Here is a 14180-nt window from a genome sequence, read left to right as displayed (position 1 = left end):
TGAAAATGTATGAATCTTTATGTTGAGTCCAATAAAACACTCACTCACACACACACACACTCACACACATTTACATTACATTACATATATAACAAAAACACAACCAGCAACTAACATTCAATCAATTTATTAAATAGAAGAGAGGCGAGGGCAGCCTCAAATCATATTGTCATAGACAAAGTTTTGAAAGCTAAAAATAGCTCTAAACGTTGGCTTCTGGACATGTTTAGTGTAAGGTGGGAATTTGAACACTAGAGTGTGTTGACAATCTTTATTATTGCATAAATATATATCCTGTTCATCTGCATCAGGCACCTCTCAGAAGATCTGCAGCACACAGGAGTGAAACCTGCACAAGAACATAAACATCTGCAACCACATACACACAATATTATAGTAATACATAACACAATATAAAGATATACCTTCAATCAATCATCGTCATCATCATCATCTGGGACGAAGATCTCATGTTCCTCCAGAAGAGCAGCGAAATTTTTACTGATCAGATTACCAACATAGAGGAACGGAATCACCACTATAAACATGCGGGTCAGACCGAACGGGACCTGGAGAAATATTACAGAAGTATATCAAATTATACCTAAATTAATAATAATAATAATAATAATATATGTGCATATTGAAACCTTCACAATCAATCATTTGGCCTTTAAAACATTAATTAAAAAAAACACTTTATATACGGTAAACACCGTCGATAAACTGGCATATAAATAATTGATTTTTAGAAACAGCCGTACACGATGTACACTTCCTCATTTGATAAAATATGTGCCGCTCCAGCAATATGATTGGCCGTCAGTCGAGCCATTCTTATTTTTCATTGGCTAGCAAGAGGCCCTACCCTGGTTCCTACGTATCATTGGGAGCCTCCGACTGTAATGCTTAGACATGCATAAACTCACCTTATCTGGTTTAGGAAGAACTCTCCCTGTTGTGGTTGACACGGCGGTTCGGCTGAGAGTCAGTCCTGTCGCATTCACCGATTTTGGACCAGTGTTGCGGCTCAGTGTTGCTGTATTTCTAAAGACAAATGCTCGAGGGAGACGAGCCACCAACGACGCCATGTTTCCTGTTTGTGCGCTTCAGAGACACACCCAGTGGGCCCGCCTCCTTTGGATTTATAATTAGGGGGAGGAGTAAATATGCACTCCCGTGTTTACTGAACTCAGCAAAAAAAAAAAAAAAAAAAAAAAAGTATTGATGTCAATAATATTAGTAAAGCTTAAATGACAACGACTCTATTCATTTCAATGACTAAATGGGATGGAGGGTGATACACCCATTCACGTATCATTTTTTTCACTAGAGAGACACCGCAGGGTCAAGGTCCTCCTTGGTGTATGATACAGCTCGACATGATAAAGCATGATAATATGACAGTTATTTATATAATACATGGTAATTATCAAAGTGTACTTGAAAGTGATAATGTAAAATAAAAATAGAATATGAACATTTTAATTAACTGCAGTATGAATCGATTGGGACGACTTTGACACTATAATATTGTGATTAGTTGACTAATTAGAAACTACATAAAATGTAACCTCATTTAAAAACAATTATTTTTCCACACTGAATACGTAAACAAAAATGACAGTGGTTGATTGGTTGAAAAATGTTCAGAGCCAGAACTAGCAAATAACCCGCCCTCATTTATTTGATTGACGGCTTTTGTGACCAATCAAAGCTCTCATTGGAGAAGGCAGAGCCAATCGGCGAGCTGCTCGGGTTGGACTGATGGCAAATCCAAAGAACTCGCAAAAATCAAAAATGGCGCCCAGCTCGAAATCTGAGAAAGATGACAACAAACAAAAACACCAGAGAAAACACAAAGAGCACATCATCAAACTCCTCACCCGAGGGCGGGTAGGTAGAAAGAGTAAAGTTGGTCCAAATGTCGCATTTGTTGCGTGAAATGTTTCAACACCATAACGTAGATAACAATGTGAATGTGATTAGCATGTTTAGCTGTAGCCTCATTAAACGTCTTTATGTGTCTATCAGAGTTTAATACTTGTGTATGCGGAGCTATTAATGGGCACATCTACAAAAAAATATTCCTTTGCAGCAGTACATGGTTCTTTGGGGGAGTAACAACAAACAATGGTCATGTTTATATGAATCTGTCATTATTGAGATGTCCATCAATTATCATAACATAAGTAACTTACTATTTATTGTTTTGCACTGACATCTATCATCAACATTGAAATAACAGTCTCTGTCCTCAACCCTATCTCATTTAATGAAAAATGTCATTTTTGAACATAAATGAATGGTAGAAATGCCTCAGCCAGGTTGAGTTCAGTGCAAAGATGATTTTAATAGGTTATCATAACTATCATGGTCTTGATATTTAGCAATAACACCCTTGATTAAGTAGCTTCGTCATTCTAAAAGCTCATTTAACTGTAGTTAAGGCTCATGTGTCTGTGTAACTGAATTAAATTCTCTGTCTGTCTGTCTTTTAGCTGAATGGGCAGCTGTCTCAGCGGCTCTTCCGAAAACTCCCTCCTCGTGTCTGTGTCCCGCTGAAGACCATCGTCAGTGAGGAGTTCCTCAGAGCAGGGTGAGGAGAACATGCCATCTGTGTCGGAGCGATGTGAGTGCTGTGTCTGATTCGTCTCTCTGCTATCACAGGCACATCTTCCTGGGCTTCACCAAATGCGGGCGGTACGTGCTGTCCTACACCAGTGACTGTGGAGAGGACGATGACTTCTCATTCTACACGTATCACCTGTACTGGTGGGAGTTTAACCTGCACAGCCGCCTCAAACAGGTAAAACAACCGTTCGCTGAGTCTGTCAGAGTTTTGGACACTGATTTAAAGTCACCATGATTATATTATATTTTAATGGAATATCATAGTGTTCATTATAAATTATTTATCATTTCCGTCGCAATCTTCAATCAAAATAACGTACTTGACGTGTTTACTCAAATGAAATCCCCAATAGCAAACCACAACCATCCAATTCATTCCCTATCGATAAAATCAGGTCCCACCCTAAATTTGTTCTTGTTCCAGAAACTGCGAAACAAAAAATATCCTTCACAATAGTGAAGAAAAGACGATCGCAACTTCTGTTTTATGCCGACTTTTAGTCACTTGTGATCTTTGGTCATTTTAGAGAGAAAAATTTTACATTTATACAAACTTTGTGACTTGTGTGGCATTTGCTATATGAACACAAAAAAATCGTAGACCTAATGTGTATGTATATATATATATATATATATATATATTTACATATATATGTGTGTATATATGTAAGGCTGGAATCCCCACAAAAACATTTTACTTAATACAGTACATTCGTTTTGTTAATTTTTTTTGTCTGTTTTGACTGCAGAGGATCACAAGTGCGACGTCGAAGTGAGGGTTTAACTATTTGAACAGTCTGTAGTTGTGTCTTCTTCACATCTAGAGCGACGTGACAAATCGTTTTCTTTCTCTCTGCAGGTGCATCATGTGCGTTTGTTTGCGGGTGAGGACATCTACACTGATCTCTATCTGACCGTCTGCGAGTGGCACAATGATCATTCCAAGCTGGTCGTCTTCGGCTTCAAGTAAGAGTCTGTCTTCCTCCTCTGTGCTGGGTCAGTGGCAGGGTTGTTTTAGTAAGAATTTAGTTGAACTAAAACTAAAGCCATAAAAAAAAAATTGTTACTTGAAATAAAACAATCATTAACTGAAATAAAATATAAAAAAATGTATTTTATTTCAGTTAGGCCTAGTTTCTCATTTAGTTTAACTTGATGTACTTAAATAACTAAAACTGAAATAAAAATTCATAAAACCTATATAGACATTTAAAAAACAGTCTTTGTTCTTTCTTTCTTTCTACGTACATGTTATGCTCTCTTTTTTTCCGTATGTTACTGAGATCAGGGGAAGAAGATCAATCTGCAAATAACTCAAAAAGGAATAAAAATATGCAACGAAATTTAAAGTGCCCTGTTATGCTTTTTAGAATATTTCCTTTCATGCAGTGTGAAATATAGCTGTTTGTGAAAGTAAAAGGTTTGCAAAGATTTAAAGATCAAAGTGCACGACAAATAAAGTTATTGTCTCCTAAATCAAACTAAAATATGACAATTTTTAACTGCTAAAACGAGTCATCAGCAATGCCAAACTCACTTCCCGCTGGAACCTACGTAACAATGTAACGCATTTCCTTAATGCCAGCCTATTGTCTTCATCGGCTGCCCTTAAACAATGCCTACTTTGACCCTTAAACACTGTAGAAGTAGCTGAGGCTTGGAAGAGTTCGGTTCGTGTTGTCAACATGTCGAGAGACGCTGTTTTCAGTTCTGCGAATCCACTTTTCATGCTCTTCCAAACTAAGGATGAGGACTCGGGTTCAAATTGATACAATAAAACCGACACCATTGTTACCGTTTTTATCACTGTTTATAAAGGGCTAAGGAAGATCTGGAGCTGAAATTCATATATGGTAACGATTGTTTCATTAACGACAAACTCTGTAAACGGTCGACCAATCACAACAGACTGGTTCATCTGACCAATCAGAGCAGAGTAGACCAATCACAACAGACTGGGCCATTTGTTTGTTTTTTTTTAGCTTGGGTGCATGTAAACCTGTTGTAGGAGATTTCAAAACAAAATTAGGTAACATAAAATAGCATAATATGGGCACTTGAACTAAAATTCAAATGAAATGTAGTCAGTGTTTAATGTAAATATGTTCTCTCTGTGATCTGTCAGCACACGGAGCTCCAGTTCAGCCCTGATGAACATGATGATGAGTGATGAGAACAACAGAGACATCTACATCACCATCACCTCAATGCCTCCTGCACAGCCGTGCAAACAGTGCTGTCCCACGTCCACCGCATCCACCATACGCACAGGTACACACACACACACACACCGTATTACTGACTGCTGCAAACAGTGCTGTCCCACGTCCACCGCATCCACCATACGCACAGGTACACACACACACACACACACCGTATTACTGACTGCTGCAAACAGTGCTGTCCCACGTCCACCGCATCCACCATACGCACAGGTACACACACACACACACACACCGTATTACTGACCGCTGCAAACAGTGCTGTCCCACGTCCACCACATCCACCATACGCATCGGTACAAACACACACACACACCGTATAACTGACCGCTGCAAACAGTGCTGTCCCACGTCCACCGGATCCACCATGCGCACAGGTACACACACACACACACACACATAAATCATGCACTGTTCCTTCGTTGGCCAGAGAAGAACTGGCCCTCCGACTGAGTCTGGTTTCTCCCAAGGTTTTTTTCTCCATTCTGTCACCTGATGGAGTTTTGGTTCCTTGCCACTGTTGCCTTGGCTTTTGGCTTGCTTAGTTGGGGACATTTAATATTCAATAATATTATTGATCTGCCTTGCTTAAGGTGGACGTTGACTCAATTTTCTTTTAGAAACAAACTCTGTTATATTATTTTCATGTTATCACTGTGAAGCTGCTTTGATACAATCTGTATTGTAAAAAGCGCTATATAAATAAAGGTGACTTGACTTGACTTGACTTGACACACACACACCGTATAACTGACCGCTGCAAACAGTGCTGTCCCACGTCCACCGCATCCACCATACGCACAGGTACACACACACACACACACACACCGTATAACTGACAGCTGCAAACCGTGCTGTCCACCGTATCCACCATACGCACACACACACACACACACACCGTATAACTGACAGCTGCAAACAGTGCTGTCCACCGTATCCACCATATGCACAGGTACACACACACACACACACACACACACACACACACACACACACACACACACAGTATTACTGCCCACTCACCAGGTATTGAAACGGAGCGATTAAACCCCTCTCTCCGGTCTCCGGCTCAGGTGGCGAGTGTCTGCAGCACGGTTACGTTCTGAACGCTCGCTATCAAGTGGTTTATCCGTTCCCGACCTTCCAGCCGGCGCTGCAGCTGAAGAAGGACCAGGTGATCCTGCTAAACACCAGCTACTCTCTGGTGGCCTGCGCCATCTCCCTCTGCCCAGGTACACACACATCGCTTGTGCACCTCAAGAGTGTGTTTCCTTTATGTCCACGTGAGTGTGTGCGTTTGTGTGCTCTGTCAGGTGTCAGTAGGAAGTATGATTCGTTTAGGAAATTGTTTTTGTTTGGACTGTTCGTCTCAATTAAATGGATAAAGGAATGATTCTCTGATAGTAGTTTACTTCAAACTGATAATAACTCATGAATTGACTTTTTCATTTAAACAACTGACTCACAAAGTGTAATTTGTAAGAATAAATAAAACTAAAATATTATTTTATTGCGTATTTATATTTAATGTTTTTATATAGCTCATTTATTCATTATGAATGAATAAAATTCATTTTATTCATTCATTTATTTTAATAAATTATTTCAAATGTAAATTATGCTATTTAACACTATTTTCAATTAATTAGTGTACTCTGCAGTTCAGACCTTTGGGGTCTTTTATTTAAAGGAATCAATACTTTTATTCAGGAAGATTGCATTCAATTAATCATAAGAAGCAATAAAGACATTTATAATGTCACAAAAGATTCCTATTTCAAATAAATGCTGTTCTTTTGAACTTTCTATTCATCAAAGAATCCTGAATTTTTTTCATAATGGTTTCCTCATATCATCAACTGTTTTCAACATTGATAATAATCAGAAATGTTTCTTGAGCATCAAATCATCATATTAGAGTGATTTCTGAAGGATCATGTGACACTAAAGACTGGAGTAATGATGCTGAAAATTCAGCTTTGATCACAGGAATACATTACATTTTACAATATAAACGCATAGAAAATAGCTATTTTAAATTGTAATAATATTTCACAATATTACTGTTTTATGTATTTTCCATTTCATTTAGATGCATTAATGTCTCTGTGTCTCTGTAGGAGACGGGCAGCAGGATTGTCAAAACAATCAGATTCTGTACCGAAAGAGAGAAACGTCCTCCTCCTCTCCTCCTCCTCCTGCGGGACCTTCATCACCATCCTCATCCTCATCAACCTCATCTGAGGGGTCAGCTGACCTCAGCCAGTTAAAGCCCCATTTCACCCCGCTCTCCCCCAGCCAATCACAGGCTGCTGTGCGGGCCAGAGAGTTCGCCGCTGACATTTTCCGCCGAGCTCAGGCCGGAACGAGGGAACACGACAGGTGCAAAGCCAAAGAGAAAGAAGAGAGAGACCCCCAGCGATCCCACAGCGTGGAAGACCGAACGAGAGAGAAACGTGAACGAGACGCTGAGGTCCCGGGACCCTCGTCTTCCTCCACTGCAGGGAACCAAAGTTCAGTGCCGCCCGCAGAGGAAAGCGTTGTGTGTAACACAGTCATGTCTCCGGGATCCCTCTCCTCCGTCTCCTCTCTGTCTCCACACGCTCATGAACCTTCATCCTCCTCTTCCTCCTCAGAACCGGCTTACGTCAACTACACCACTCTCAGATACAGACCCCCACAGGCCAGAGCGGCGGAGCAGCCCAGTGGTACTACATCTATCTATCTATCTATCTATCTATCTATCTATCTATCTATCTATGTCTGTCTGTCTGTCTGTCTGTCTGTCTGTCTGTCTGTCTGTCTGTCTGTCTGTCTATCTATCTATCTATCTATCTATCTATCTATCTATCTATCTATCTATCTATCTATCTATCTATCTATCTATCTATCTATCTATCTATCTATCTATCTATCTATCTATCTATCTATCTATCTCTGTCTGTCTGTCTGTCTGTCTGTCTGTCTGTCTGTCTGTCTATCTATATTTCTGTCTGTCTCTATCTTTCTATCGTTCTATCTATCGTTCTATCGTATATTTCTTTCTAACTAATCGTTCTATCTTTCTAACTAATCTTTCTTTCTAACTAATCCTTCGTTCTTTCTTTGTAACAAATCTTTATAACTAATCTTACTTTCTTTCTAACTAATTTTCTTTTTCTTTCTTTCTAGCTAATCTTTCTTTCTTTTAATCTTTCTTTCCAACTAATATTTATTTTTTTCTAACTAATCTTTCTTTCAAACTAATCTTTCTTTCTTTCTAACTGATCTTTCGTTTTATTTATTTCTATGCATTCTTTCGAACTAATCAATCATTCTTTCATCTATTCTTCTTTCTATCTATCTATTCAAAATTCTGCCTTTTAAAACTTCTACTTAAACCTTTTCAAACTTAAATCCTTCAAACTTCAATTATAAAACTACTTAAAACTACTAAAGCTATTAAGTCTACTTCAAACTTTCTTTAAAAATGGAAGCCAACTTTAAGTTTGTCTCGACAAACTTTTTCTAGTGGTACTACATTTACTTATAAAATGTGTATCTTGAATGATACCTTGTCATAAGGACAATCTGTCAGTAATGATATGCAAACATCACTAAAAGTAAAAACATAACTTGCAGTTTAGTGAGTCAGATGTTGATTCGGACACCACTGTGATCTGTTCAGTTCAGAGTAGGATTCATCAGACTGGTTCAAATCTGTAACTTGTCTTTTTAAACGGTCTATAACAAATACTGCCTTCGAAGAGTTATTTGTGTGTGAATCAGTCTACTCTGCTTGAGCTTTATGTTTTTGACTCTCTAAAACGAACCAGTTCGAATCATTTGCTTGTGAATTAGACTTACAGTGGTTGTACTGTATTTAATTTTGATTCACTTGAAGTAATTTATTCATAAACCAGGCTACACCAGTTGTGCCTTATGTTTTTGATTCAATAAAAGAACTGATTCATTAAAGAAGTAATTTCTGAATCAGACTGCACCGGCCACTCTGAGACATTTGTTTATAAATCATACTACACTGGTTGCATTGGATGTTTTTAATTTACTAAAAAGAACCATATTATAAGAGTCATTTGTGTGTGAATCGGACTAAACTGGTCACACTTTCTTTTCCTTTATTTTGGATTTACTAAAAAAAGAAAGGACTCGAAGAGTCATTTATTTGTGAATCAAACTATACCGGTTGCACTGTATGCCTATGGTTCACTTAATGGACAACCGAGTCACAAGAGTCATTTGTTCGTGATTCAGTCTACTCTGCCAGTGCTGTATGTTTTTGATTCACTTAATATAATTAAGGTTCATAAGAGATGTGATTATTTGACAATGCGTCTGATTACATAACATATGTCTATAAGTGTGTAGAAGTTTCTCATTTCTTTTAGTGTACACACCAGACAGCTCACCTGAACCCGTATATAATCTGTTGTCTGTGTGTCTGTTGTCTTCAGGAGAGGAGGATGATAAAGTGCAGCTTCCGTTCACTGTGACGGATCTGAAGGGGCGAAACTTACAGCTGGTGACGGGACACTACAGCGGTCAGGTGCGTGTCTGAGACGTTACCATGAGACTGCACATGCCAAACTCTGCAGGATGTTGTGTGTGAACTCTCGTGTGTCTCTCAGTGTGTGTGTATCGAGCAGCTGACGCTGGATTTCGAGTATCTCATCAACGAGGTCATCAGGAATGATGCTGTTTGGGGTTCACAGTTCTGTTCCTTCAGCGACTATGACGTCGTCATCCTCGAGGTGACGTTATTTGTTTAGGAGGAACTGTTGTTTTGTGTTTTATTTTGGTAGTATGATTCATTTATCCGCTTGTTAAGTGTGACGTAAGGAATTCTGTTTCCTCTATTGGCTTCACTTGAGAAGACTAATCTCAACAGTTTATGAGCGCGATTTATTCATATCACACATTTAAGCTAACAAATATTTTAAAGATCAACACATATACTTTCAAGCTTGAATTGAACATTTTTTGGTTCGGTTCTGATGGCTTGGCACATCAGAGTGTTTTTTGTTACTCTATGCTCAGGTGACAGGAACTGTAATGCCTGGTTCAGATTACACGATTTTAGGCCGATTTTGGCACGATCCGTTTGACGTAGGGTCTCGTGGGGATTCGTAAACGACAACGGGCGTCGGGACGCAAGATTCGATCGTATCATCTCGTATAGTGTGTCATAGTGGGCGACAAGCTACGTCGTGTCTGCATTGCTTCACGACATCACGACAAAAAGACTAGCATGTTTAATTTTTTTAACGGTCGTCCACGACGGGTTCCGTCACATGTATGGGGTTGACCAATAAGAGCACAGAAGCTTTTCCGTACACAACTTTCAAAAATGGCAAAACGAAAGAGAGACGATGGTGCTACTAGGTGGAGTTATGACATGGAGGAAAGGTTCGTAAGAAAACAATATTTTACCTCAAGTTCTCTTTGGAGGATTGACAGCCAATACTGTCCTCTTCGAGCAATCCAGGAACGTGTCCATTGTCGGGTTTTCTTTCTTTTTTAAAGTTTTCTGAACACAGGACAGCCAATACAACACTCACCGCCAAATCCATTGTTGGTTTACGTTCGTTTCCGGAAGTCACTCGCTATAGTTTCGCCTTCTCAATGACATCACGCGCATCGTTAAAGACGGCACGCGATGACTGGTCAGGAAGCAACGTGTAGTCTGACATGTTTCTTGTCCACGACACGACAAGATTTTAGGAGTCAAAATCGCGTAATCTGACACAGTGACTATCGTAAAAGACAAAAAAAATCGTGTAATCTGAACCAGGCATAAGAGGTTAAGGAGAACAAAATAAAAAAATTTAATGCAAAATTCTTTTCTTTTTTTAATTAAAGCAAAAAATCCACTTGGACATATTCCTAGACTGTTGTATAATAAAATATATATAATTATAATTAACACTGGTAGCTCATATGGTTAAGAAAGCTCACATCTCAATTTTCCTATGGATAAAAATTAGGAGTTTTTACTTGTGGAACCCAGCTGTTACACTCTATTGTTGCATTGTTCTAATTAGCATGTGTTCTGTTGTTGCTATGGTGACAGGTTTGCCCGGAGACCAACAAAGTGGTGATCAACATCGGGCTGCTGCTACTGGCCTTCTCTAACTGTGAGGATGAGCACTGCAGGTACACACACACACACACACAGACACACACAGACACACACACACACACTCACTCACTCACTCACTCACAAACTTTCTCTCTCACAAACACACACACTGTCTCTCTCACACACACTGATACATCTTTCGACATTGAGGAAATTCCATAGGCGTAATGGTTTTAATACTGAGCTAATGATATTTTCTTGGCCCCGCCCCTAAAAATAACCCTCAGAAAACCGTCTGCATTCGGGCTGAAACCTGAACACACACTACAATCTCTCCTCATAATGTAGGCCAAACCAGTAAACACAAACACTCTGTCTACTCACACACACGCGACAAATGAAATGCTCATTAACACTTTCTGTCTTTGTCCGTAGACCGAAGTCTTATCACTCCAGTCTGCAGGTCAGTTGGGACTTAAACACGGGAGCTTGTCGCACAGTAGGTGTGGGCGACCTCACTGAGGTCAAAGGTCAGACCAGGTAACGCCCTTCAGATGTTCTCCCTGAATAGACAGATGTATGTGTGTGTGTGTGTGTGTCGGTCCCTTCACTCAGATGTGCTCATGTGCTTGTGTCTCAGTGGGAGTGTGTGGAGCTCCTACAGGAAGTCGTGTGTGAACACCGTGATGCGGTGGCTCGTCCCCGAGAGCAGCTCGCGCTACATCAACCGCATGACCAACGAGGCCATGCATAAAGGTGTGCTTTACACCCACACACACACGCTTACATCAATACACCAAAGTTTGGACAAAAAAAGTTTAAAACTGTAATATTGTGAAATATTACTACCATTTGAAATAGCTGTTTTCTATGCGAGTATGTGTTAAAATGTAGTTTATTCCTGTGATCAAAGCTGAATTTTCAGCATCATTACTCCAGTCTTCAGTGTCACATGATCCTTCAGAAATCATGTGAAAATATGAAAAAAATTCATATTTTGGTTTATACCTTATATTTTATATGCATTGAAACATATTTTTCAGGATTCTTTTATGAATAGAAACTTCAAAAGAACAGCATTTATTCGAAATAGAAATTATTTGTAACATTCTAAATGTCTTTACTGACACTTTTGATTAATTTAATGCACCCTTGCTGAAGTAGTATTAAGTTATTTTTCTTTCTTTTTAAAAAAACAAACAAACTTATGACCCCAAACTTTTGAACAGTAGTGTACTATATATTTTTTCCATGATTGGCAGGCATCCTCTAAGCCTCACAAGATGAACAGATTTATATATTCTGGTCAGATTTAAGACATTTTATGGTATTTTTTTTATGGTGTTGTGTTTTTTCCTTTAAGTAAAAATAATAAAAAGGTAATTTTGAGATTAAGAAATTGTCACAGTGTGAGATATAGTATAGGGAGATAAGTTACGTTGAGGAAAGAACAGGACTCCATATTTAAAATGCATTTGATTATTTAAAATAATTTATTTACTTTTCAATAAAAATTTTGCCATTTTTTATTGCGGATATTTGTCATTAAAACTTTATTTAAAAACGAATAAATTAACTAATTTACTTGACTTTAATGAAATAATAGCACTTTATTTGTTACTTTTAAAAAGTAATCGGATTAAATAATTATGAAAGCCCGTTTCCGCCACAGAATAAAAAAGCGAATTGCGACTTTTGATCTCGCAATTCTGACTTTGCATGATATAAACGCGCAATTGCGAGTTATAAAATCAGAATTATGAGATATAAATTGTTTTATTCTGTGGCGGAAACCAGCTTCCATAAATAATACACGTGTTACTTGTAACATGTTACCCACAATCCTTTGTGTTTTTCGAAACCCGCGACTGCTGTGTGAGTTGATGTTGTTTTTTCTGGTCATTGCAGGTTCTTCTCTTCAGGTGTTGGCTGATAATGACAGAAGCACGTGGATCGTCCTGTGAGAGAGACGACACACACACACACACACACACACACACACACACACACACACACACACTGCTCCTTCAGTGCTGCTCCATAGACTCTCTACTGTCCAAACGCACTCGCTCTCAGTGTTTCCGTCATGTGGGAGTGGATTATTCAGGGACCCGCAGATAAAGACTCGTTCGGGCCAAACTAATCCCACCTGTGTTGCCCGACACTCTGGGATCTTCACATCAGACCTTTGACTTTATGAAACACGCCATCAGTCTCCATTCAGATGCTAAACACTACTGAAGAAGCCGGTCTACGTTAAACCTGCTCACTTTACCCACACACACTTGTTTTGATGTTGTGTTCGGAAAGTGCAACAGGACGTTTTGGTGGGCGGAAAGAAACAGCGGAGAAGAGAAGCTGCTTTGTTGTTATTTTTTTGTTTTGTTTGTTTCAGGACGCAGTTGTTTACATCGTTTAGACATCGTGTCATCAGCCAATCAGAAGCTGTCGACGACTCATTCACTTTTTTTAATAGTGGTCGTGGCCTCACAGCTGGACTGGATGAGAATATTGTTTTTACGCAACACTGTTTTACTTTATTTTTGATAAAATTAAATATTCCTTGAATACTTCATGGGGCTTTATGACTTTCATTGCATCAAAGTAAGCAGTGCTATTAAATATTATTTATATACGGTTATAGTATTTATGCATATTTTGAATTAGCTTTTCAGCTTTCAAGATTATTTTTTATAATTTTCATTTTAGTGATTTTGTTATTTATATTAGTTTCTTTAATATTTTAGTACTATTTAATATTTTAGTTTTTCATCTAATATTTCATTTTATTTCAGCTTTATTTTAATTACTGATAATGACGTTTCTTTTCAATATTTTTAGGTAACTAAGTATTTGACTTGTAACAAATACAGCACATCTGAATGCAAGTTTCTTAAAAGCTTTTTTTTCTTTAAAGGGACACTGAACTTTGAGGCACAATAATACAGATTTTTACATCAATTTCTGCTACAGTTACACTTCAAATAAGGCCATTATGGTTTCAACAGTACATGATAATAAAACTAGATCATACATTAGCATAATCAAACACTGGAATCATTTCATACAACTAAATCCATACAATTTGCATATAGTACAATTAAAGAAACACAGATATATATGTAAATATATATTCAAAAACAATATAAACCTGTGCTAAACTCTGTTACGTGTGCATTCATAATCATCAAGCATATCTATTATTTTATTCATTAAGCGTTTAACCATCATGTCTGTGGCATTAA

General features: G+C 38.3%; 2 protein-coding genes across 2 annotated transcripts; one reads left to right on the top strand and one right to left on the bottom strand.

Annotated features, from left to right (window-relative positions):
* Window positions 1-111: 111 nt before the first annotated feature.
* On the bottom strand, window positions 112-1133 carry smdt1b (single-pass membrane protein with aspartate-rich tail 1b). Its single transcript, XM_077245792.1, has 3 exons — window positions 930-1133; window positions 426-569; window positions 112-349 (listed from the first exon to the last, which is right to left on the bottom strand). The coding sequence occupies exons 1-2, from the start codon at window positions 1089-1091 to the stop codon at window positions 432-434; spliced, it is 300 nt and encodes a 99-aa protein (XP_077101907.1). The 5' UTR covers window positions 1092-1133; the 3' UTR covers window positions 112-349; window positions 426-431.
* A 632-nt stretch (window positions 1134-1765) lies between these two features.
* Window positions 1766-13508, top strand: dcaf15 (DDB1 and CUL4 associated factor 15). Its single transcript, XM_077245784.1, has 13 exons — window positions 1766-1896; window positions 2502-2599; window positions 2671-2809; window positions 3494-3600; window positions 4760-4905; window positions 5930-6088; window positions 6977-7564; window positions 9311-9402; window positions 9485-9607; window positions 10927-11009; window positions 11371-11475; window positions 11576-11691; window positions 12844-13508. Exons 1-13 carry the CDS (start codon window positions 1768-1770, stop codon window positions 12897-12899), a joined length of 1941 nt encoding a protein of 646 aa, XP_077101899.1. The 5' UTR covers window positions 1766-1767; the 3' UTR covers window positions 12900-13508.
* The last annotated feature ends 672 nt before the right edge of the window (window positions 13509-14180 follow it).

The sequence above is a fragment of the Siphateles boraxobius genome, unplaced genomic scaffold (genome assembly GCF_051911475.1).
Source record: "Siphateles boraxobius isolate OS27281-9 unplaced genomic scaffold, OSU_SipBor_1 29, whole genome shotgun sequence".
NCBI lineage: Eukaryota > Metazoa > Chordata > Actinopteri > Cypriniformes > Leuciscidae > Siphateles > Siphateles boraxobius.
Note: the sequence above shows the minus strand (reverse complement) of the source record. Positions and strands in the feature narration are given on the sequence as shown.